Source organism: Cajanus cajan, chromosome 1, assembly GCF_000230855.2.
Source record: "Cajanus cajan strain Asha chromosome 1, NIPB_CcT2T_4, whole genome shotgun sequence".
Taxonomy (NCBI): domain Eukaryota; kingdom Viridiplantae; phylum Streptophyta; class Magnoliopsida; order Fabales; family Fabaceae; genus Cajanus; species Cajanus cajan.
In genome coordinates, this window is record NC_138517.1 from 25818879 (window position 1) to 25841204 (window position 22326).

The following is a 22326-nucleotide window of genomic DNA, read 5'->3' on the forward strand; positions in this document are numbered from 1 at the left end:
TGGGTATACGTTGTTTGAGCATATGTTTGCATTGTTTGTGTGCATTGTTTGTTTTTCGAAGAAGTAGATTGGAGTTTTTACAAACAACAGTTAATTAGGGTTTAAGTTAAATAATTTCCTTTTGTGAATTCTTAGTTCATCATTATAAAGCATACATCATCATGTAGGTAGTATTCCTATTTACAGTAAAACCATGTACAAAAAATATGCCGAATAAACACGTTATCGTGCATTTTTTTTCGTAGAAATAAAAACATGATAAACATAAGCAATAAACACAATGGCATGCATATTTTAGGCTAAACCATTGATCCATCATTCATTTTTATTTTCAGATATGGGAGGACTAGGTAGAGAACATGCACGAACAATTGAAAAAAGTGAATATACTCAATCAGCCTTTACCAAGGATAGATAGTATCTGTGCATTGATGCCAAGAGAGTCTCGCATTGAGTTTGAGAGATGTTATGGGCAGGTCCTCGACCTTTTGAGGATATATGTGGATCCGACCTTCATTAGAGTCTTGGTGCATTTCTGGAAGCCTAATTTACATTGCTTCGAGTTTCCATATTTCGATTTGGTACCCACTTTAGAGGAGTATGATCAGATGCTTCGATGGCCCTAATCAGCCGGGGTCTATAGGGTCAAGAAGGATCGTATTTCTATTGCGAGAGTGGCCAACTTTATTAGATTGTCTCCCCACTTATCTGCTTTGGAAGGCAATGAGGCAATTAGAGGTCGGAAGTGTACCATGTTGGAGGATCACCTCGTTAGTTTAGCTAATAGTGAAGATTGGTCAAGCTTTAACAAGATTCTAGCATTGATCATGTTTGGTACAGTCTTATTCCTCTTCCATGCAAGGGTAATTGATCATGCTGCTATGCACGCCTTCTTTGCCTAGGACATACATGCAAAGAGTCCCATGCGTGCTATTCTTCTTGACACCCTGCTTTTGGTTAACATCTATAATCAAAAGGAAAGGAAGACTATGAGATGTACCTGCCCTTTGTTGCTCATATGGGCATATACTCACTTTTACATTGACAACCATATGGGAGCGCTATCCAATCCTTTGAGAAGCTTATCCAAGATTCCATGCCCAAGGAAACATGAAATGGAGTGGAAAGGCGAAATGGAGAGTCGCCTAGCCATTGATTGGATGTGTCAATGGTTCCACTTCGGAAGTGTTTTAATCTGGTGTGGAGATTTCCTGAGTGTTCCTTTGATGGGTTTGAGGGGATGCATTGCTTACTCCCCAAAGCTAGCACTAAGGTAGCTTATTAGGACTCAGGATTTGCCAACATCCGAAGAGCTTGGAGGACTATGTTTCCTTTACTCCTTTAAATAGCATAGCATGATGAGCGTCATCAGGATGGTTTGGGATAAACCAATCTATCTTGGAGATGACGGGCTTGGAAAGCTGAGGATTGCATCTTCTAGTGACTATGACCAGTGGAGAAGCGAGCGAGGGGTGTCTAGTATAGTTGGACTAACCCCTACAGTAGAAAGCAGCCAGTAAGCACATGTCAATGCCTTGACTAAGAAGTTGGAGATTCTAGGGTCTCAAGTGAAAGCCTTGGAAGAAAATGATCAACAATCTTGCCTTGTTATAAATGGTCTAGAGAGGCAATGCAAGAAAAAAGACATGAAAATTGAGCGGCTCAGAGATGAGTGTCCTGATAAAAATAAAGAGATCACCGACACAAAGAAGATACAAAGATCTGAGCCAGATGGTCAACTTCAAGAAGCTATAGCAAAGATAGCACAACTCGAAGTCGAGATCAAAGCCTAGACACAATTGGTGAAGCTAATGCAAGAGGACCTATCAAAGACCCGATCTGAGGCTTAAAGATGGTGGGAAGTTTGCCAGCAACGAACCACTGCCCTCTTTGATCTAAAGCAAAGAGAGAAAAAGGGGTATGAGTAGTTATGAGAACTTAGAGCTCAGAGGGATCAAGCATTCGATACGTTCAGGAACTACGCGTCATGACCCAATTTCACTAGCAAAAGGCGAAGGAAGCACATTTAGCTTGCGACGAGATGAGTCAAGTTGTCCATACACATGCCAAGGCGTTGAGGCGACATGTTGTAGAAGCTGAAGATGATTTGCGAGTGCGTCAACCATTCTTTGACTTATTTAAACTTCGTATAAGAAAGTGTTTTTTGCGATGAAAATATTTGTCATTAAAAACATAAAAAGAAATTGTCAATGAATGTATTTAATGACGATATTTTGATTTGTCATCAGTTGTCACTAATATGGAGTCATTAATAAATTAGTGACAAATTTTTGATTGTCATAAAAAATAATTTATTGTTGTGAAATTATCGTCACTAGTATTCATATAATAGTGACAAAATCAAGTTGCTACAATTATAATAAATAATGATGATGAATTAATCCTCACAATTATTAGTATAAAAAAAATTCACAATTAATTATTATCATTTTATCAGTATATTTTTTAAATAATATTTGTTGTAATTACCACTAAATTATTTTTTATTCATTACCATGAAGTATCTCTTATCAATCATATATATGAGAACTAATATCTTTTTGAGGATTTGACAACCACCGATAACTTTCCAGCTTGAGTTTATTTATTTATTTATTATTTTTTTTATACACAAAATTATTAAAATTAAAATATTATAATTAATCCAATACAATATTTTTTAAATGTTAAATTGGTATGAAATAAAATAAATATATATCCTGATAATTCAAATATAACATTAGAATAAAAATCCATAATAGTATACATTAATTTATTATAAAATCACAAATTTTATAATTTTTAAATTAAACAAAAAATATTTCCTAAAAGAGCGATAAAATTCAAATTCATGAATTTCAAACCTACAAAAAATACTCATAAAGAATAGTAAGTACTAACAAAAATAAAGTAATTGGTATTTTAAAAAAAGTAATTACTTAAAAAATTAACACACAAATATTAATATAAAAGGCTTCAAATAAGAAATAAATTTTTATAATTTACCAAACCATTTGAGGTGCTAGATAGGTGAACATGATTTATATATATATATATATATATATATATATATATATATATATATATATATATATATATATATGCAAATGACATAAATAACAATTTCACATGAATAAATAGTTTTTTTTTTGAAAATCAAACATATGACGGTTGCAAAATTAACATATTATTTTATATATTTATACTCTTGTTAAACGACTTTCCTTCAAAATAAGGGAATCTCGCATTTCAAATAAATATTTGAGAGGAGAAATATAATGTTAGCAAATGATCACTTTCGAAACAAATGCCAATAAGATATGTGATAAAATGTTATTTTTTCTCCTTTTTATATCTTTTAATCAAATTATACACTTTTATGAAAATTTCGTTGACATACCCATCGTCTGCTGGCTCAATCTTGTATCAAGGAAAACTTGGATACAATTTCGTAGTGTTCCAAAAAATTACAACTATAAAATCATAAGAAAAATATTAGATACTATTGACAAACAAAATATTCTCCTTTTCATGAGAATAAACGTTCAATGTATAAAAGAAAAATAAATTTAATGTACAATTTAAAATCACAATTTTATTTCAAAGTTTCCATTCTTAACGAGACAAAGAACTACAAGAGTTTTATTGTTGTGGTGAACCAAAGTATTTACGAAGTAGCTGCAAAAACAAGACCATAAATTATTAGATTGACCATCAATTGGCAAAACTCAAAATTATAGCATGACACTACTCAAATTAGCATACAATAATGCACTGCTTTAGAGAAGAGAAGAAGAAAAAACAAAAAGAGAATAGAAGAAGACACTATGCACAACAATTGCATAAACGTGGAAGGGAGTTGTCATAAATGTGACCTTCTTTTTCAATCCTTTTTTGTTTTTCTAACTTCTCTACATTTTTAAAAATATTAAAAATAATGAATAAATATTTTTTTTCCATCAACTTCGTAGTCTCTCAAGTTACACTAACCCTCTTAAGTTTATTAAATTAATTATGTAACTACTATATATCTTTTTATTATGTTTGATATGCAAATTTAATTTTTATTTTATAATTAAATTTAAATACATAAATTATATTATAATTTTTAATTAAAATTTATAATAATTTTTTTAAAAAATATAAATTATACTAGTATTTGTACATGTTAAATATTTATTATATTACTAAATTTATAAAAATAAATATTTTGAAATATATAAATAATATTTTAGATGTGAAACCCCTTTTTTTCCTTTTCTTTCTTCTTTCACTCTCACTCACTCTCATACTCTTTCCTTCCCAAAATCCTCTGCTGAATTGCTGACTCCTTGCGGTGATCTCCTTGAGCTTAGGTGCTGAGTAGTGGCGTTTGGAGCTAGTTGTGGGCGTGAAGCTTGTTCTACTTCTCCGTTCGTCGTTCCTCTTCTCCATTCTTCTCTTCTCGCTGTCCCAAGGCTCGGAATTCTTTACCGAGGTAAGGGAAGCTAGGTTTTTGCACATTTTTGGCTGAAAATGAGTTCTAGAGGCTCATTGTTGTTTGATGATTTGATGATTGCTGGCCGAGATTGATGAAAAGAAGTTTTGGGGTTTTTGAAGAAATTTGGGTTTTCATTGATTTGAGGTTGCATGCTAGAAATAAGGTGTTTTTCGTGAGGTTTGATGAAAATGTGGACTGTTGGTTGGATTGCATTTTGGTTTTCTGGTTAATTTTGCAGGATTTGATGAAGTTTTTGAAAGTTTGAGGGTTGTTGCTGAGCATCACGCTGGGCGCCGTTCTTCGGGCCGAGCGCGTGACCACTAGTGGGCTCCATTTAGGCAAGCTCGCTGGGCGCAAAGGTGTGTGCGCCGGGCGAGCTTGAGAATGTGAGCCTCTAGATGGCCCACGCCGGGCGTGATTTGGGCCGCGCCGGGCGCGATATCAGTAGGTAACATGTTTGGGGTTTTCTGGTGCTGCGCCGGGCGCGACCATGTCGCACTAGGCGTGGAGACTCCTTGAGAGTCTCTGCCAAGGGGACACTGGGCGCAATTTGAATTACGCCGGGCGCGTGGGACTCCTTAGAGTCTCTACCTGGGTTTGCGCTAGGCGCAATTGGTATTACGCTAGGCGCGTGTGAGCCTTGGGCTCTATGGCTGGGTCACGCCGGGCGCGAGCACTCTTGCACCGGGCGCGCTGGTTCCCTGGTGCTCTCTGGTTGTGCCACGCCGGGCGCGACCATGAGTACATCGGGCGCGTTTATGATGTTGCCTTATATGTTGTCTTATGTTGAGGTGTGTTGATTATTTGCTGAAATTGCTGATAGATGTTGGTTTATGATGAGATGAGCTGTTATTGATGACTATTACTGTGTTGTTAGATGATAAATGTTGGGTTATAATATTGCTGTGCTGTGAGCTGTCTATGTTGTGCTGTGTATTGGTTAGCTATGCTATAAGCTGATATTGCTATTAAGCTGTGTTGTATGCTGATATAAGTTATTGTAGGTCGTAAGACTGAGCTGTTGTAGGCCGTAAGGCTGAGCTGTTGTAAGCTGTAAGGCTGAGCTATTGTAGGTCGTAAGGCTGAGCTATTGTAGGTCGTAAGGCTGAGCTGTTGTAAGCCGTAAGGCTGAGCTGTTGTAGGCCGTAAGGCTAAGCCGTTGTAGGCTGTAAGGCTGAGCTGTTGTAGGAGATCTCCGAGCTGATATGCGTGACGACGCATTGTGTGTTTACCGCTGTTTATGCTGATTAGTTGCTGAATTATATGTTGATGATGTGCTGATAGCTGTAGCTATTTACTATTCATATATTTTCATATATGTATGTTGATTCTTTCACTAGCTTACCCTTTTATGGCTTTCCATGTGTTTGGACTACGATGATCATACGTTGTATGGGAGCAGAGCAGGGTTAGGTTGGTGTCAAGAGATGGACATTACTCCCGCGTACAGCTGTCTCCTCGGCCGACCTTGGATTCATGATGCGAAAGCTGTTCCCTCTACGCTCCACCAGAAAGTCAAATTCATAGTGGGTGACAAGCTGGTGACCGTACAAGCTGAAGATGACATAACTCATCAGCAAGCCATCTGCCATACCTTACGTGGATGCAGCAGAGGAAGCTCTAGAGACCGCCTTCCAAGCATTGGAGATCGCCAATGTCGAAACGTTTCCCCGAGAAATGAAGAAGGTAGCCTACATGCTCACCAAGAACGGATACTTGCCTGGACAAGGACTTGGCAAGGATTCCCAAGGAATTCCCGAGCTACCCATTATTAAGGATAATCCGGGGAAACAAGGGTTAGGATACAACCCTAATAAAGATCAAAGGACGAAGAGGAACCAAGATCCTTCTCGACGTTCTTTAAGCCAGATCTTTAGGAAGGCCGGTTCACAAGCGTCAAGGCCGGTCGTCGTCATCAAGTGTTCTTCTCCTTCCGATAGGGATGTATAGACCTGATGACTGTTAGAGATTACTCCTCGGGGACAGCCCGACCCCCGAGCCTCGATAGGGCACATGTTTCAGCTAGAATTATAATAAAATCATTCTTTATTATTTCTTATTGCTTCTTTTCTTGCTTGCAATAAATTTCTAGACCACATTATTTTTAACCCTGTTTGAATGAGCATGAATGAGGTTAAAATCGTCTTAATAAACAATAAACCCGCATCATTTTTATGTGAAAGTGTGTGTGACAACGTGGAGCACCTTTCCTTGGCCTCGACAAGTGGCATCATGGATAAAAAAGAAATCCTTTAAAAACAAAAATCATAAAAACAAAAAAGCTTGGCAGGAAACCCAAAAAGGGGGCTGCGCAAAAATAAGAGCAAAGAACCCGCTAGGAATCCCACGAAAGGGTGACCTAGGCAAAAGTTAGGGTTGCAAAAATAAACAAAAACAAAGGTCCGCTGAGACGCCACAAAGGGGTGTTTTAGGCAAAAAATAAGGACAATCAAAAAACAAAAGAAATCCATGATGGTACCATGAGCTGAATTCAAAAAGAAAGGTTCAAGGGAAACTATCTAAGTTGTCAAATCACAACGTCAATAACAAGACTTTCTTAACTTCATAAGTGTTTAATCAAACAAGCCTAAACACATAAACCTACCTTGGCCAGCCATTCTTACAAAAACCATTTTCAAAACAATAATAAACCCCTCTAAAACACAAACTTTTGAACAAAAAATATCTTTCCCCTCTTTTCTCTTGTCCCAAACGATTTTAGAATAATCTAGTGGAAACATGGAGATATAGTGGTCAATAGGAGGGTTGATACGTCTTCTAAAGGAAGGGAAGGATCACTGGGTTGATGACACCAATCTCGATATAACACGCATCATTCCTCGGTTACAGAAATCGGCAGCGCACAGCCCGTCTAGAAGAATGGCAAAAATCCAAGCAAAGAAACGCATCGGTTAATTCTTTTGAAAAATAAATCAAATAGAATTAGGTGCATCATACCGCATACATGCATACAGATGATAGGTGTACTGGAAGATCACATATTCTCTGTTTATTGAAAAAACAAACAAAAAACAAAAAACAAAAAAACAAAAAATATAAACTTCAGAAAAACAATGCGCCCGTACCATGTTCAGTACGCACGTACTAAAATTAGGGTTATGAACAAATTTTCAACTCAATACGGGAGTACTGAAATGAATACGGCCGTATTGGCCATAACGTCCACACCAATACGGGCGTATTGAATTCAATACGGCCCGTATTGGCCCATTCTTTTGTACATCAACAATAAGATCAGTACGGCCGTACTGAATTCAGTATGGACCGTACTTTTTTCTATAAATACGTCCCTCCTCCTCTCATTCATCACAACATCTTCATTCCTCTGCATACTTTATCTGTGAGTGTGTTTGAGATCCCTTTATACAGAAAAAGCCGAAAATCGACAAAAAAGGCAAAAATTCAGAAAATCCAACAAATCGTACAGAATAACTGAGCCTGGAGAGGCTTGCCGAAATAATACTCCCCAGAGACATCTCAGCTTGCACTCTTGGGCCGAATTCCCAGTGAAAGCTATCAGAACAAGATCAGCAAGATTCCCCAATGGAAGCATGATCATCCAAACAAAATATCCGAGTCAAAGGACTTAGACTTCCTCAGTGGAAGATAGCTTTCCAACTCAAGCGACGAGTGAAGCTAAGCCTGAAGAGGCTTTCTAAATAATACTCTGGGATACACAAGATCCTCAATCCCCATTCGCCTACTCAGAGGCACTCCTCCAAAAAAAGGAAAATCCAAAAAGATCAATACCCATTCCCCAAGCGGAATTCGGTATTCAACCAAACACCGAACGTCAAGATAATCCGCCTAACAGAAGAGGCCAATCAAAATCATACGACAGAATCCCCCAGCGGATAACAGCCTACGCAGAGGCAACAAAACCAAAAATCAAAAAGTCACCCGAATAAGGATAACCGGGATACTCCACCAACGTCGAAAGGACGTCAGCCAATCATAAGGCATTGCTCACCTCAGGAAGAGCATCTTTGTGTCTGCATCCCCAAGGAATCAGAATTTCCCCAGTGGGCACCAACTATGCAATGGAAAGTTGGGACACAAGAACCTATGAGTAACTGCACATCCCCTAGACGGATCCCTGCGTTATCCAGCCCTCAGCGGCACCAAAATCAAAAACAACCGTCGAAGCAGCATCGTGGACTGTGGAGACAAAATCATCACAACAGAATCCCCCAGGATAACGGCCTACGCAGAGGTAACAAAACCAGAAAATCAAAAGAGTCACCCGAATAAGGATAACCGGGATACTCCACCACCGTCGAAAGGACGTCAGCCAACCATAAGGCACCGCTCACATCAGAAAGAGCATCTTTGTGTCTACATCCCCAAGGAATCAGAATTTCCCCAATGGGCACCAACTACGCAATGGAAAGTTGGGACACAAGAACCTATGAGTAACTGCACATCCCCTAGACGGATCCCTGCGTTATCCAGCCCTCAGCGGCACCAAAATCAAAAACAACCGTCGAAGCAGCATCGTGGACTGTGGAGACAAAATCATCACAAATCCCTGGAGAGGGCAAACTCACGCTACCAAAGTGACCAGAAGCACGGAGGTATGCAACCCTGGGGAGGGCAAACCGCACACCCTGGAGAGGGCAAACTCACGCTACCGAGGTCGTCAGAAACACCGAGGTATGCATGAGCCTGGAGAGGCGACGACTAATACTCAGCTACCCCATCGTCTGAAACACGGAGGTATGTAGCTACCGAGGTTGTCAGAAACACCGAGGTATGCACGAGCCTGGAGAGGCGACGACTAATACTCAGCTACCCCGTCGTCAAAAACACGGAGGTATGCAGTTGCCGAGGTTGTCAGAAACACCAAGGTATGCACGAGCCTGGAGAGGCGACGACTAATACTCAGCTACCCCATCGTCAGAAACACGGAGGTACGCAGCTGCCAACATCGTCAAAAACATGGAGGCATGCACACCCTGGAGAGGGCAAACTCACGCTACCGAGGTTGTCAGAAACACCGAGGTATGCACGAGCCTGGAGAGGCGACGACTAATACTCAGCTACCCTGTCGTCAGAAACACGGAGGTATGCAGCTGCCGAGGTTGTCAGAAACACCAAGGTATGCACGAGCCTGGAGAGGCGACGACTAATACTCAGCTACCCCGTCGTCAGAAACACGGAGGTACGCAGCTGCCAACATCGTCAGAAACATGGAGGCATGCACACCCTGGAGAGGGCAAACTCACGCTACCGAGGTTGTCAGAAACACCGAGGTATGCACGAGCCTGGAGAGGCGACGACTAATACTCAGCTACCGCGTCGTCAGAAACACGGAGGTATGCAGCTGCCAACATCGTCAGAAACATGGAGGCATGCAGACCCTGGAGAGGGCAAACTCACGCTACCGAGGTTGTCAGAAACACCGAGGTATGCAACGAGCCTGGAGAGGTGACGACTAATACTCAACCTGGAGAGGCTACTCATCAGTTTTCCCACCTGAAAACACTACAAGTCGGAAGGGTGGCCTGTTCCCCGGACAATTGGGTCAACTCCTTTACTTGTCAACCGGTACACCAAAAAGCCGTTTGACTAAGTAAAGGGGGGGCAGCTGTAGACCCCTAAAATTGTCCGGGTCGGAAATAAAGCTCAAAGACTCTTAAAGACCGAAGGAAAGTCAGCCAGAAGGACTCCTAGAAGACCCTAGGGTGATTCTTTGTAGGTCTAGAGGTCTTAGAGTAGCTTAGAATAAGGGTGTGCGAGGATTGGAGCTCAATACACCCTCCCAAAGGTTCAGTATGGCCGTTCTGAGCCATTTGAACTGCAATACGGCCGTAGTGAACTCAATACGGCCGTACTGAAGTTTTTGAACTTCAGTACGGCCGTACTGTAGTTCAAAAAACTTCAGTACGGGCCGTACCAAATTCAATACGGCCGTACTGTAGTTCAAAAACCCAGTACGGGCCGTATTGACCTCCCAGGCCGTATTGCGCCTCAATCCTATAAATAGGACGTCATTTGCACGTCCTCCCACACTTTTTCCACATTCCTCAACCCTCCTGCTGAGTATTCTTGGGTTTTTGAGCTATTCTCTGCCCTAGATATCTCTCCGGGAACCGATCCGACGAAGTTCTTGAGTCATGAGCCATTAGCTTGAGATTCGAACAAGTCGAAGGGAAATCTCTTTGATTTCCATAGTAAAAATTATCTTTAGGGGAAAGGAGCGAGCGGACGTGTAGTGGGAAGGAGCGCCAAAAAGCCTGCTAAACTTCGTTTTGAATATATAAAACCCCGTTTCGAAGGTTTCTTTCTAAATCCTTTCTTTTACTGCTCTTATTTATTTCTTTTTTATTATTGCATTGCATGTTTAGAGCTTTCGTCATGTAAATATTTTATCTATAATCGTTTCTAATAAATAGGGGTAATTTAGTAACTTTACACTGTTATTTATGAAATAATCCGTCATAGGGAACCCGAAAGGGGCGTTGTGGGGTGCTAACACCTTCCTCGCACGTAACCGACTCCCTTACCCGACTCTGGTTGTAATGGCCAAAGTTGATTTACGAAAATCAATTGCCTTATATCTTTTTCCAATGTTTTAAGTAAAAAATTGGTGGCGACTCCAAGAACCCTTCTTTTTACGAAAACCACTAATCCATGGAGGGTCCCGCTTGGGATTAACATGGATTGGTGAGAGTCATTTAAACAAAATTGTTAGTTCGATGAGGTCTCAGTTTGAGAATAAGTCGTTCTAACAATCCATCTTTTTTCAAAACTTTAAAAAAGAGTCCAACCATCGTCGCGAATGCCAACGTCCGTTTCGGCGGGTGGCGACAGATGGCGACTCTACTGGGGAAGCCTCGAGAGTCAGTCCCATTTAGTGATGGATTGTTTCTAAAATAATAGTTTAAAATTACTTCGTTACCCCTCGCTTGTATGATAACATGTTTTACCTAGTTGGCTTTAATAACTGTTGGATGTTTAAATTTCCGCAATCGTTTGAAATATAAACTGCACACGAACCTTTGCACACAACAGTTCCCTCTATACCCGGGGGCATGAGTGGAAAGCCATAGGGAGTGGATGTTAGTACGGCCGGTTGTCGAATGGGTCTATAGGTGCCCGTAGACCGTTGTCGGAAAACATCACTCAAGGTGAAAACCATGAACTCGAGTCCGACAGTGCGTTGGAGCTTTCCATCGACTTACGACGAGAGGAATTGGGTCCCTATAATGGGGGCACCTTGGGGGCCTTAGACCGGTGAGAACAGTTAGAACCTCCTTGAATATGCACTTGTCTGCAGGATACCCCTACCTCGTGATTCGCTCGTGACTGTTCGTGGATGAGTAAATTGTTTGTGCATTGTTTATGTGACATTGTTTGAGCATACATTGCATTCTTTAAACATACAACATTCCCTTTTAAAATAAGAATAAATAGGAATAAGAATCTTCCATTACATGGTGTTAACATCTACCTTCATCACATTCATATAGGTAGTTTCCCTTTTCACCCGAAAAAATACAAAAAACAAAATACCCAAAAAAACAAAAAAAAAATTAATTATCCAAACCAAGCAATATCATGCATCATCTTAGGAGCATCCTGAAAACATGATAATGCTTAGTTGAATAAACACAATGCATGCATATTCAACGCCATCATCTCATATCATGCATTCTTATCGAAGAACATGGAGAGATCTAGGGGAGTACATTGCATACATCTCTCCTAGTAATTCATTAATAAACATTAATAAAAAGAAAGGATTAATCGATGCGTATGTTCAGAATGGATCGCACGCCGTTTGTTATTAAGTGTAAGCCAACAACCGCGCCAAGCGAACGCACATCAACTTCGTTGTTGGTAATCAAGACGAATAAAGGGGAAGGTCCGACACCGTTAAGGATCACTGCTCCAAGACCTTTTCCCTACGAATTGAATAAGGCTGTGCCATGGATATACGACATCCATTCTTCTGCCGACAGCGATATCTCTAACATCGCTGGACTTGGGGGCATGACTAGGAGTGGCAGGATCTACACTCCCGAAGATCTTCATGATAAAGCTCCCAAGAATAAAGGAAAGGAAAAAGAAAAGGAGAAAACCGAGGAAAATAAAGAATCCGAGGAGGAGACTGACGAGCTGTTAAAATACATCCGACAGAGCGAGTACTCCATCATGGATCAACTTCATAAGACGCCAGCAAAGATTACTCTGTTGTCGTTGATCCTATGCTCCGAACCGCATCGACAAGCTCTGTTGAAAGTCTTGAACGAGGCATACGTGTCGCACACTATCTCCCAAGACAAATTTGAAGGGATTGTTAGTCACATCACGACTAATGATCACCTCACTTTCACCGATGAAGAAATCCCCGCTGAGGGACCGAACCACAACAAGCCCTTGCACATCTCTGTAAAGTGCAAGGAATATCACATCGCTAAAGTCTTGGTGGATAATGGATCTTCCTTGAATGTGATGCCAAAAAGAACATTTGATCAAGTGGCAATCAAGGGAATCCAAATGCGCCCGAGCAACATGATCGTCTGAGCTTTCGACGGTTCTAAAAGAGAGGTGGTGGGAGAAATTAATCTTCCAATCCAAATTGGACCCACCATCTTTAATGTCGAATTTCAAGTGATGGACATTACTCCCGCGTACAGCTGTCTCCTCGGCCGACCTTGGATTCATGATGCGAAAGCTGTTCCCTCTACGCTCCACCAGAAAGTCAAATTCATAGTGGGTGACAAGCTGGTGACCGTACAAGCTGAAGATGACATAACTCATCAGCAAGCCATCTGCCATACCTTACGTGGATGCAGCAGAGGAAGCTCTAGAGACCGCCTTCCAAGCATTGGAGATCGCCAATGTCGAAACGTTTCCCCGAGAAATGAAGAAGGTAGCCTACATGCTCACCAAGAACGGATACTTGCCTGGACAAGGACTTGGCAAGGATTCCCAAGGAATTCCCGAGCTACCCATTATTAAGGATAATCCGGGGAAACAAGGGTTAGGATACAACCCTAATAAAGATCAAAGGACGAAGAGGAACCAAGATCCTTCTCGACGTTCTTTAAGCCAGATCTTTAGGAAGGCCGGTTCACAAGCGTCAAGGCCGGTCGTCGTCATCAAGTGTTCTTCTCCTTCCGATAGGGATGTATAGACCTGATGACTGTTAGAGATTACTCCTCGGGGACAGCCCGACCCCCGAGCCTCGATAGGGCACATGTTTCAGCTAGAATTATAATAAAATCATTCTTTATTATTTCTTATTGCTTCTTTTCTTGCTTGCAATAAATTTCTAGACCACATTATTTTTAACCCTGTTTGAATGAGCATGAATGAGGTTAAAATCGTCTTAATAAACAATAAACCCGCATCATTTTTATGTGAAAGTGTGTGTGACAACGTGGAGCACCTTTCCTTGGCCTCGACAAGTGGCATCATGGATAAAAAAGAAATCCTTTAAAAACAAAAATCATAAAAACAAAAAAGCTTGGCAGGAAACCCAAAAAGGGGGCTGCGCAAAAATAAGAGCAAAGAACCCGCTAGGAATCCCACGAAAGGGTGACCTAGGCAAAAGTTAGGGTTGCAAAAATAAACAAAAACAAAGGTCCGCTGAGACGCCACAAAGGGGTGTTTTAGGCAAAAAATAAGGACAATCAAAAAACAAAAGAAATCCATGATGGTACCATGAGCTGAATTCAAAAAGAAAGGTTCAAGGGAAACTATCTAAGTTGTCAAATCACAACGTCAATAACAAGACTTTCTTAACTTCATAAGTGTTTAATCAAACAAGCCTAAACACATAAACCTACCTTGGCCAGCCATTCTTACAAAAACCATTTTCAAAACAATAATAAACCCCTCTAAAACACAAACTTTTGAACAAAAAATATCTTTCCCCTCTTTTCTCTTGTCCCAAACGATTTTAGAATAATCTAGTGGAAACATGGAGATATAGTGGTCAATAGGAGGGTTGATACGTCTTCTAAAGGAAGGGAAGGATCACTGGGTTGATGACACCAATCTCGATATAACACGCATCATTCCTCGGTTACAGAAATCGGCAGCGCACAGCCCGTCTAGAAGAATGGCAAAAATCCAAGCAAAGAAACGCATCGGTTAATTCTTTTGAAAAATAAATCAAATAGAATTAGGTGCATCATACCGCATACATGCATACAGATGATAGGTGTACTGGAAGATCACATATTCTCTGTTTATTGAAAAAACAAACAAAAAACAAAAAACAAAAAAACAAAAAATATAAACTTCAGAAAAACAATGCGCCCGTACCATGTTCAGTACGCACGTACTAAAATTAGGGTTATGAACAAATTTTCAACTCAATACGGGAGTACTGAAATGAATACGGCCGTATTGGCCATAACGTCCACACCAATACGGGCGTATTGAATTCAATACGGCCCGTATTGGCCCATTCTTTTGTACATCAAAAATAAGATCAGTACGGCCGTACTGAATTCAGTATGGACCGTACTTTTTTCTATAAATACGTCCCTCCTCCTCTCATTCATCACAACATCTTCATTCCTCTGCATACTTTATCTGTGAGTGTGTTTGAGATCCCTCTGTACAAAAAAAGCTGAAAATCGACAAAAAAGGCAAAAATTTAGAAAATTCAACAAATCGTACAGAATAACTGAGCCTGGAGAGGCTTGCCGAAATAATACTCCCCAGAGACATCTCAGCTTGCACTCTTGGGCCGAATTCCCAGTGAAAGCTATCAGAGCAAGATCAGCAAGATTCCCCAATGGAAGCGTGATCATCCAAACAAAATATCCGAGTCAAAGGACTTAGACTTCCTCAGTGGAAGATAGCTTTCCAACTCAAGCTACGAGTGAAGCTAAGCCTGAAGAGGCTTTCTAAATAATACTCTGGGATACACAAGATCCTCAATCCCCATTCGCCTACTCAGAGGCACCCCTCCAAAAAAAGGAAAATCCAAAAAGATCAATACCCATTCCCCAAGCAGAATTCGGTATTCAACCAAACACCGAACGTCAAGATAATCCGCCTAACAGAAGAGGCCAATCAAAATCATACGACAGAATCCCCCAGCGGATAACAGCCTACGCAGAGGCAACAAAACCAAAAATCAAAAAGTCACCCGAATAAGGATAACAGGGATACTCCACCAACGTCGAAAGGACGTCAGCCAATCATAAGGCATCGCTCACCTCAGGAAGAGCATCTTTGTGTCTGCATCCCCAAGGAATCAGAATTTCCCCAGTGGGCACCAACTATGCAATGGAAAGTTGGGACACAAGAACCTATGAGTAACTGCACATCCCCTAGACGGATCCCTGCGTTATCCAGCCCTCAGCGGCACCAAAATCAAAAACAACCGTCGAAGCAGCATCGTGGACTGTGGAGACAAAATCATCACAACAGAATCCCCCAGGATAACGGCCTACGCAGAGGCAACAAAACCAGAAAATCAAAAGAGTCACCCAAATAAGGATAACCGGGATACTCCACCACCGTCGAAAGGACGTCAGCCAACCATAAGGCACCGCTCACATCAGAAAGAGCATCTTTGTGTCTACATCCCCAAGGAATCAGAATTTCCCCAATGGGCACCAACTACGCAATGGAAAGTTGGGAAACAAGAACCTATGAGTAACTGCACATCCCCTAGACGGATCCCTGCGTTATCCAGCCCTCAGCGGCACCAAAATCAAAAACAACCGTCGAAGCAGCATCGTGGACTGTGGAGACAAAATCATCACAAATCCCTGGAGAGGGCAAACTCACGCTACCAAAGTGACCAGAAGCACGGAGGTATGCAACCCTGGGGAGGGCAAACCGCACACCCTGGAGAGGGCAAACTCACGCTACCGAGGTCGTCAGAAACACCGAGGTATGCACGAGCCTGGAGAGGCGACGACTAATACTCAGCTACCCCATCGTCAGAAACACGGAGGTATGCAGCTACCGAGGTTGTCAGAAACACCGAGGTATGCACGAGCCTGGAGAGGCGACGACTAATACTCAGCTACCCCGTCGTCAGAAACACGGAGGTATGCAGCTGCCGAGGTTGTCAGAAACACCAAGGTATGCACGAGCCTGGAGAGGCGACGACTAATACTCAGCTACCCCGTCGTCAAAAACACGGAGGTATGCAGCTGCCAACATCGTCAGAAACATGGAGGCATGCACACCCTGGAGAGGGCAAACTCACGCTACCGAGGTTGTCAGAAACACCGAGGTATGCACGAGCCTGGAGAGGCGACGACTAATACTCAGCTACCGCGTCGTCAGAAACACGGAGGTATGCAGCTGCCAACATCGTCAGAAACATGGAGGCATGCAGACCCTGGAGAGGGCAAACTCACGCTACCGAGGTTGTCAGAAACACCGAGGTATGCAACGAGCCTGGAGAGGTGACGACTAATACTCAACCTGGAGAGGCTACTCATCAGTTTTCCCACCTGAAAACACTACAAGTCGGAAGGGTGGCCTGTTCCCTGGACAATTGGGTCAACTCCTTTACTTGTCAACCGGTACACCAAAAAGCCGTTTGACTAAGTAAAGGGGGGGCAGTTGTAGACCCCTAAAATTGTCCGGGTCGGAAATAAAGCTCAAAGACTCTTAAAGACCGAAGGAAAGTCAGCCAGAAGGACTCCTAGAAGACCCTAGGGTGATTCTTTGTAGGTCTAGAGGTCTTAGAGTAGCTTAGAATAAGGGTGTGCGAGGATTGGAGCTCAATACACCCTCCCAGAGGTTCAGTATGGCCGTTCTGAGCCATTTGAACTGCAATACGGCCGTAGTGAACTCAATACGGCCGTACTGAAGTTTTTGAACTTCAGTACGGCCGTACTGTAGTTCAAAAAACTTCAGTACGGGCCGTACCAAATTCAATACGGCCGTACTGTAGTTCAAAAACCCAGTACGGGCCGTATTGACCTCCCAGGCCGTATTGCGCCTCAATCCTATAAATAGGACGTCATTTGCACGTCCTCCCACACTTTTTCCACATTCCTCAACCCTCCTGCTGAGTATTCTTGGGTTTTTGAGCTATTCTCTGCCCTAGATATCTCTCCGGGAACCGATCCGACGAAGTTCTTGAGTCATGAGCCATTAGCTTGAGATTCGAACAAGTCGAAGGGAAATCTCTTTGATTTCCATAGTAAAAATTATCTTTAGGGGAAAGGAGCGAGCGGACGTGTAGTGGGAAGGAGCGCCAAAAAGCCTGCTAAACTTCGTTTTGAATATATAAAACCCCGTTTCGAAGGTTTCTTTCTAAATCCTTTCTTTTACTGCTCTTATTTATTTCTTTTTGATTATTGCATTGCATGTTTAGAGCTTTCGTCATGTAAATATTTTATCTATAATCGTTTCTAATAAATAGGGGTAATTTAGTAACTTTACACTGTTATTTATGAAATAATCCGTCATAGGGAACCCGAAAGGGGCGTTGTGGGGTGCTAACACCTTCCTCGCACGTAACCGACTCCCTTACCCGACTCTGGTTGTAATGGCCAAAGTTGATTTACGAAAATCAATTGCCTTATATCTTTTTCCAATGTTTTAAGTAAAATATTGGTGGCGACTCCAAGAACCCTTCTTTTTACGAAAACCACTAATCCATGGAGGGTCCCGCTTGGGATTAACATGGATTGGTGAGAGTCATTTAAACAAAATTGTTAGTTCGATGAGGTCTCAGTTTGAGAATAAGTCGTTCTAACAATCCATCTTTTTTCAAAACTTTAAAAAAGAGTCCAACCATCGTCGCGAATGCCAACGTCCGTTTCGGCGGGTGGCGGCACCATGGAGATGATGGCTATGGCTATGCAGCAGCAAAATGCTTATTTTGCTAGGATGGACGCTGATATAGCTGTAGCTAGTGTAGCAAGGCCCGTGGGGTCATAGGAGAGCCAGGATCTAGCTGAGTTTTGGAAATGCCATCCTCCACAGTTCAAGGGAGATGTAGACCCAGAGGTAGCTGACCACTGGATCTGTGAGCTGGAGAAGATCTTTACTGTGTTGGGATGTTCTCAGGAGAGGAAGCTGGCATATGCTGTGTACATGCTAGTTGGGGAGGGTGAGCATTGGTGGAGGGGTACTCACCATATGCTTACTGCTAGAGGAGTGGCTGTTGACTAGGAGTGCTTCAAGAGAGTGTTCTTGGAGAAGTACTTCCCGAAGAGCGTGAGGCACGCCAAGGAGGCTGAATTCATGCGGTTGCACCAGGGAGGGATGACAGTTTCTGAGTATGCGATGAGATTCGAGCACCTGGCTCGTTTCTATTCGCAAGCTAGATCTGAGGCATGGAAATGCAAGAAATTTGCTAAGGGGCTGAAACAGGAGTTGAAGAGGGTGGTGGTGCCTATGGCCATCACCGAGTTTCCGGCCTTAGTTGAGAAGGCGAAGGTTGTTGAGCGGTTGGAAGGTGGCAACCGTGTGATGAAAATTGCTGAGAGACCAACTGGGTCCAAGAGAGGAGGAAATTAGAGGAAGCCATATGATAGACCCCAACCACAACAAGGGGGTCCTGTCATTAGGCAACCTTCTGATGTTGCTAGAGGAGGGAAACAGGGTGGAGGTGCCACTTTCAGATGTTACAGGTGTGCTGGAGCCCATTTTGTCAAGGATTGTCCACACACGGAGAGCCGGTGTTTCAAGTGCCATCAGATGGGTCATGAGTCGACCAACTGTCCCACCAGAAATAAACTAGAGAGGGGTGCTCAGAGGAGTGATGTGCAGAGAGGCGATGATCAGAGGGGTGACAGACCCACTACTGCTGGCAAAGTATTCGCCTTGACTGGGGCTGAGGCTTTGACTTCTTCTGACCTTGTGAAGGGGAAGGGTAAAACTACTGGTAAGGATGTGATGTTTTTGTTTGATTCTGGAGCTTCCCACTCCTTTATTTCCTATGCTTGTGCTGCTATGCTGGGTGTGCCGGTGTGTGATTTGGGATTGAGACTACTAGTGTCGACGCCCGCTTCTACTTCAGTAGTTGCTTCTGAGCTGTGTGTTAGTTGTCCGATTGTTGTGAATGGGAAGAGGTAAAAGGTGAACTTGATTTGTCTACCTTTGGTGGATATTGACATAATCTTAGGGATGGATTGGTTGTCTGCCAATCACATCCTTATAGATTGTGCCAATAGGAGGCTGATCTTTCCTCAGGTGGAGGATGAGCTATTGATTTCAGCTGGCCAAGCTGAATCATTGTTGAGGGATGGAGTAGAGTGTTTTCTTTTGCTTGCTGCTATGAGTGTGGAGATCGAGAGGGTCATTGCTGAGATTGATGTGGTGAGGGATTTTGCTGAGGTGTTCCTTGATGAGGTGCCTGGGTCGCCTCCTGTTAGGGAGATGAAGTTTAGCATTGACTTGGTTCCAGGTGCGGGGCCAGTGTTGGTGGCTCCCTATAGGATGGATCTTGCTGAGCTGGTTGAGCTGAAAGGTCAGTTGGAGGACCTGTTGGAGAAACAGCTGGTACGGCCGAATGTATCGTTGTGGGGTGCTCCCGTGTTATTAGTGAAAAAGAAGGATGGAGGTAGTTGACTGTGTGTTGATTACCGGCAGTTAAACAAGTTGACCATTAAGAAAAAATATCCATTAGTTGTGGAATGATCACCATAACTAGTGAGTTCTTGAGGCAGGTTGGACAGAAATAGTTACAAGATGTTGAGCTAGTGAAACTTCTTGGTTTGCTGGGTACCGAGAAGGCTGTTGGTTTTAAGCTGGGCGGAGATGGAATCTTGAGGTTCAAGGGCAGAATTGGCCTACCTCATGATGCTAAGCTGAAGAAAGCTGTGTTGGAGGAAGGCAACAAGAGTAGACTTAGCATACATCCTGGTATGACTAAGATGTACCAAGACCTCAAGAATACTCTCTGGTGGTCTCGTATGAAGAGGGAGATAACTGAATATGTGGCAGCCTGTCTGACCTGTTAGAAGACGAAGGTGGAGCATCAGAAGCCGAGTGGGTTGATGCAACAGATGGAGATTCCGGAATGGAAGTGGGATAGTATCACTATGGATTTCATTGTGGGGTTGCCTAGGTCGGCTAGGAATAGTGATACTATCTGGGTAATTGTTGATCGGTTGACCAAGTGTGCGCATTTCTTGCCTGTCAACATCAAGTGGTCCTTAGAGAAGCTGACGCAGTTGTATGTGAGGGAAATAGTACGGTTGCACGGGGTGCCTTCCAGTATTATTTCAGATAGAGATCCGAGGTTCACTTCTAGATTTTGGCAGACTCTACATCAAGCCTTAGGCACGAAGCTGAAGCTGAGTTCTGCTTATCATCCGTAGATGGATGGTCATTCAGAGAGGACAATCCAGTCCCTGGAGGATCTGTTGAGGGCTTGTGTGTTAGACCACTTGGGGAGCTGGGAGGAGGTCCTACCACTAGTGGAGTTTACTTAGAATAATAGCTTTCATACTAGTATTGGGATGGCACCGTTTGAAGCCTTGTATGGCAGGAGATGTAGGACTCCTCTGTGCTGGTATCAAGATGGTGAGTCAGTGGTTGTGGGACTGGAGCTAATCCTACAGACTACTGAGAAAGCTGAGTTCTGCTTGTATGGCAGGAGAGGATGAAGACTGCTCAGAGTAGGCAGAAATCTTATGCTGACAAAAGGCGGAAGCCTTTGGAGTTTGCTGAAGGGGAGCATGTGTTTCTGAAGGTTACCCCAACCTTTGGTGTGGGTAGAGCGCTGAAGGCAAGGAACACCTAGGTTTGTTGGTCTTTATCAAATCATGTAGCCTGTGGGTCCGGTTGCTTATCGGTTTGCTTTGCCACCGTCTCTTTCAAACCTACACGATGTATTTCATGTATCCCAGCTGAGGAAGTATGTTCATGACCCTGGTCAAGTGGTGGAGCTGGATGATGTGCGGGTGAAGGAGAATTTGACATTTGAGAAGTTGTCGGTAGCTGTGGTTGATCACAAGCTGAAGGAGTTGAGGGGCAAGTCCATTGCCCTGGTGAAGGTGTTGTGGGATGCAGCTACTGGTGAGGCTACTTGGGAGGCGGAGCAGCAGTTCAGGGAGCGATATCCATTTTTATTCCCAAGTAAGTCTATTTTCGGGGATAAAAAATCTTGTTGTTGGGGAGGCTGTGAGACCCCCTTTTTTCCTTTTCTTTCCTCTTTTACTCTCACTCACTCTCATACACTTTCTTCCCAAAATCCTCTGCTCAATTGCTGACTCCTTGTGGTGATCTCCTTGAGCTTAGGTGCTGAGTAGTGGCGGGAGCTAGCTGTGGGCGTGAAGCTTGTTCTTCTTCTCCGTTCGTCGTTCCTCTTCTCCATTCTTCTCTTCTCGCTGTCCCGAGGCTCGGAATTCTTCACCGAGGTAAAGGAAGCTAGGTTTTTGCAAATTTTTGGCTGAAAATGAGTTCTAGAGGCTCATTGTTGTTTGATGATTTGATGATTGCTGGCTGAGATTGATGAAAAGGAATTTTGGGGTTTTTGCGGTTTTTGAAGATATTTGGGTTTTCATTGATTTGAGGTTGCATGCTAGAAATGAGGTGTTTTTCGTGAGGTTTGATGAAAATGTGGACTGTTGGATGGATTGCATGTTGGTTTTCTGGTTGATTTTGCAGGATTTGATGAAGTTTTCGAAAGTTTGAGGGTTGCTGCTGAGCATCACGCTGGGCGCCGTTCTTTGCGCCGAGCGCGTGACCACCAGGGAGCTCCATTTAGGCAAGCCTGCCGGGTGCAAAGGTGTGTGCGCCGGGCGAGCTTGAGAATGTGAGCCTCTGGATGGCCCACGTTGGGCGTGACTTGGGCTGCCCCGGGCGCGATATCAGTAGGTAACATGTTTGGGGTTTTCTGGTGCTGCGCCGAGCGCGACCATGTCGCGCTGGGCATG

At 42.9% G+C, this 22326-nt stretch overlaps 1 protein-coding gene across 1 annotated transcript; it reads left to right on the forward strand.

Annotated features, from left to right (window-relative positions):
- Positions 1–2041: 2041 nt before the first annotated feature.
- LOC145953862 (uncharacterized) lies at positions 2042–22084 on the forward strand. Its single transcript, XM_083067654.1, has 9 exons — positions 2042–2113; positions 18425–18541; positions 18614–18939; positions 19012–19515; positions 19618–19780; positions 20128–20308; positions 20407–20471; positions 21298–21393; positions 22058–22084. The coding sequence occupies exons 1-9, from the start codon at positions 2042–2044 to the stop codon at positions 22082–22084; spliced, it is 1551 nt and encodes a 516-aa protein (XP_082923780.1).
- The last annotated feature ends 242 nt before the right edge of the window (positions 22085–22326 follow it).

Excerpts from the sequence above, each read along its gene's own strand:
- LOC145953862 (XM_083067654.1), top strand. The coding sequence starts at position 2,042 with ATGAGTCAAGTTGTCCATACACATGCCAAGGCGTTGAGGCGACATGTT. Across the intron at positions 18,940-19,011 it reads ATTGCTGAGAGACCAACTGG|GCAACCTTCTGATGTTGCTA; the intron begins GTCCAAGAGAGG and ends TCCTGTCATTAG. Across the intron at positions 21,394-22,057 it reads AGAAGTTGTCGGTAGCTGTG|GATTTGATGAAGTTTTCGAA; the intron begins GTTGATCACAAG and ends TTGATTTTGCAG.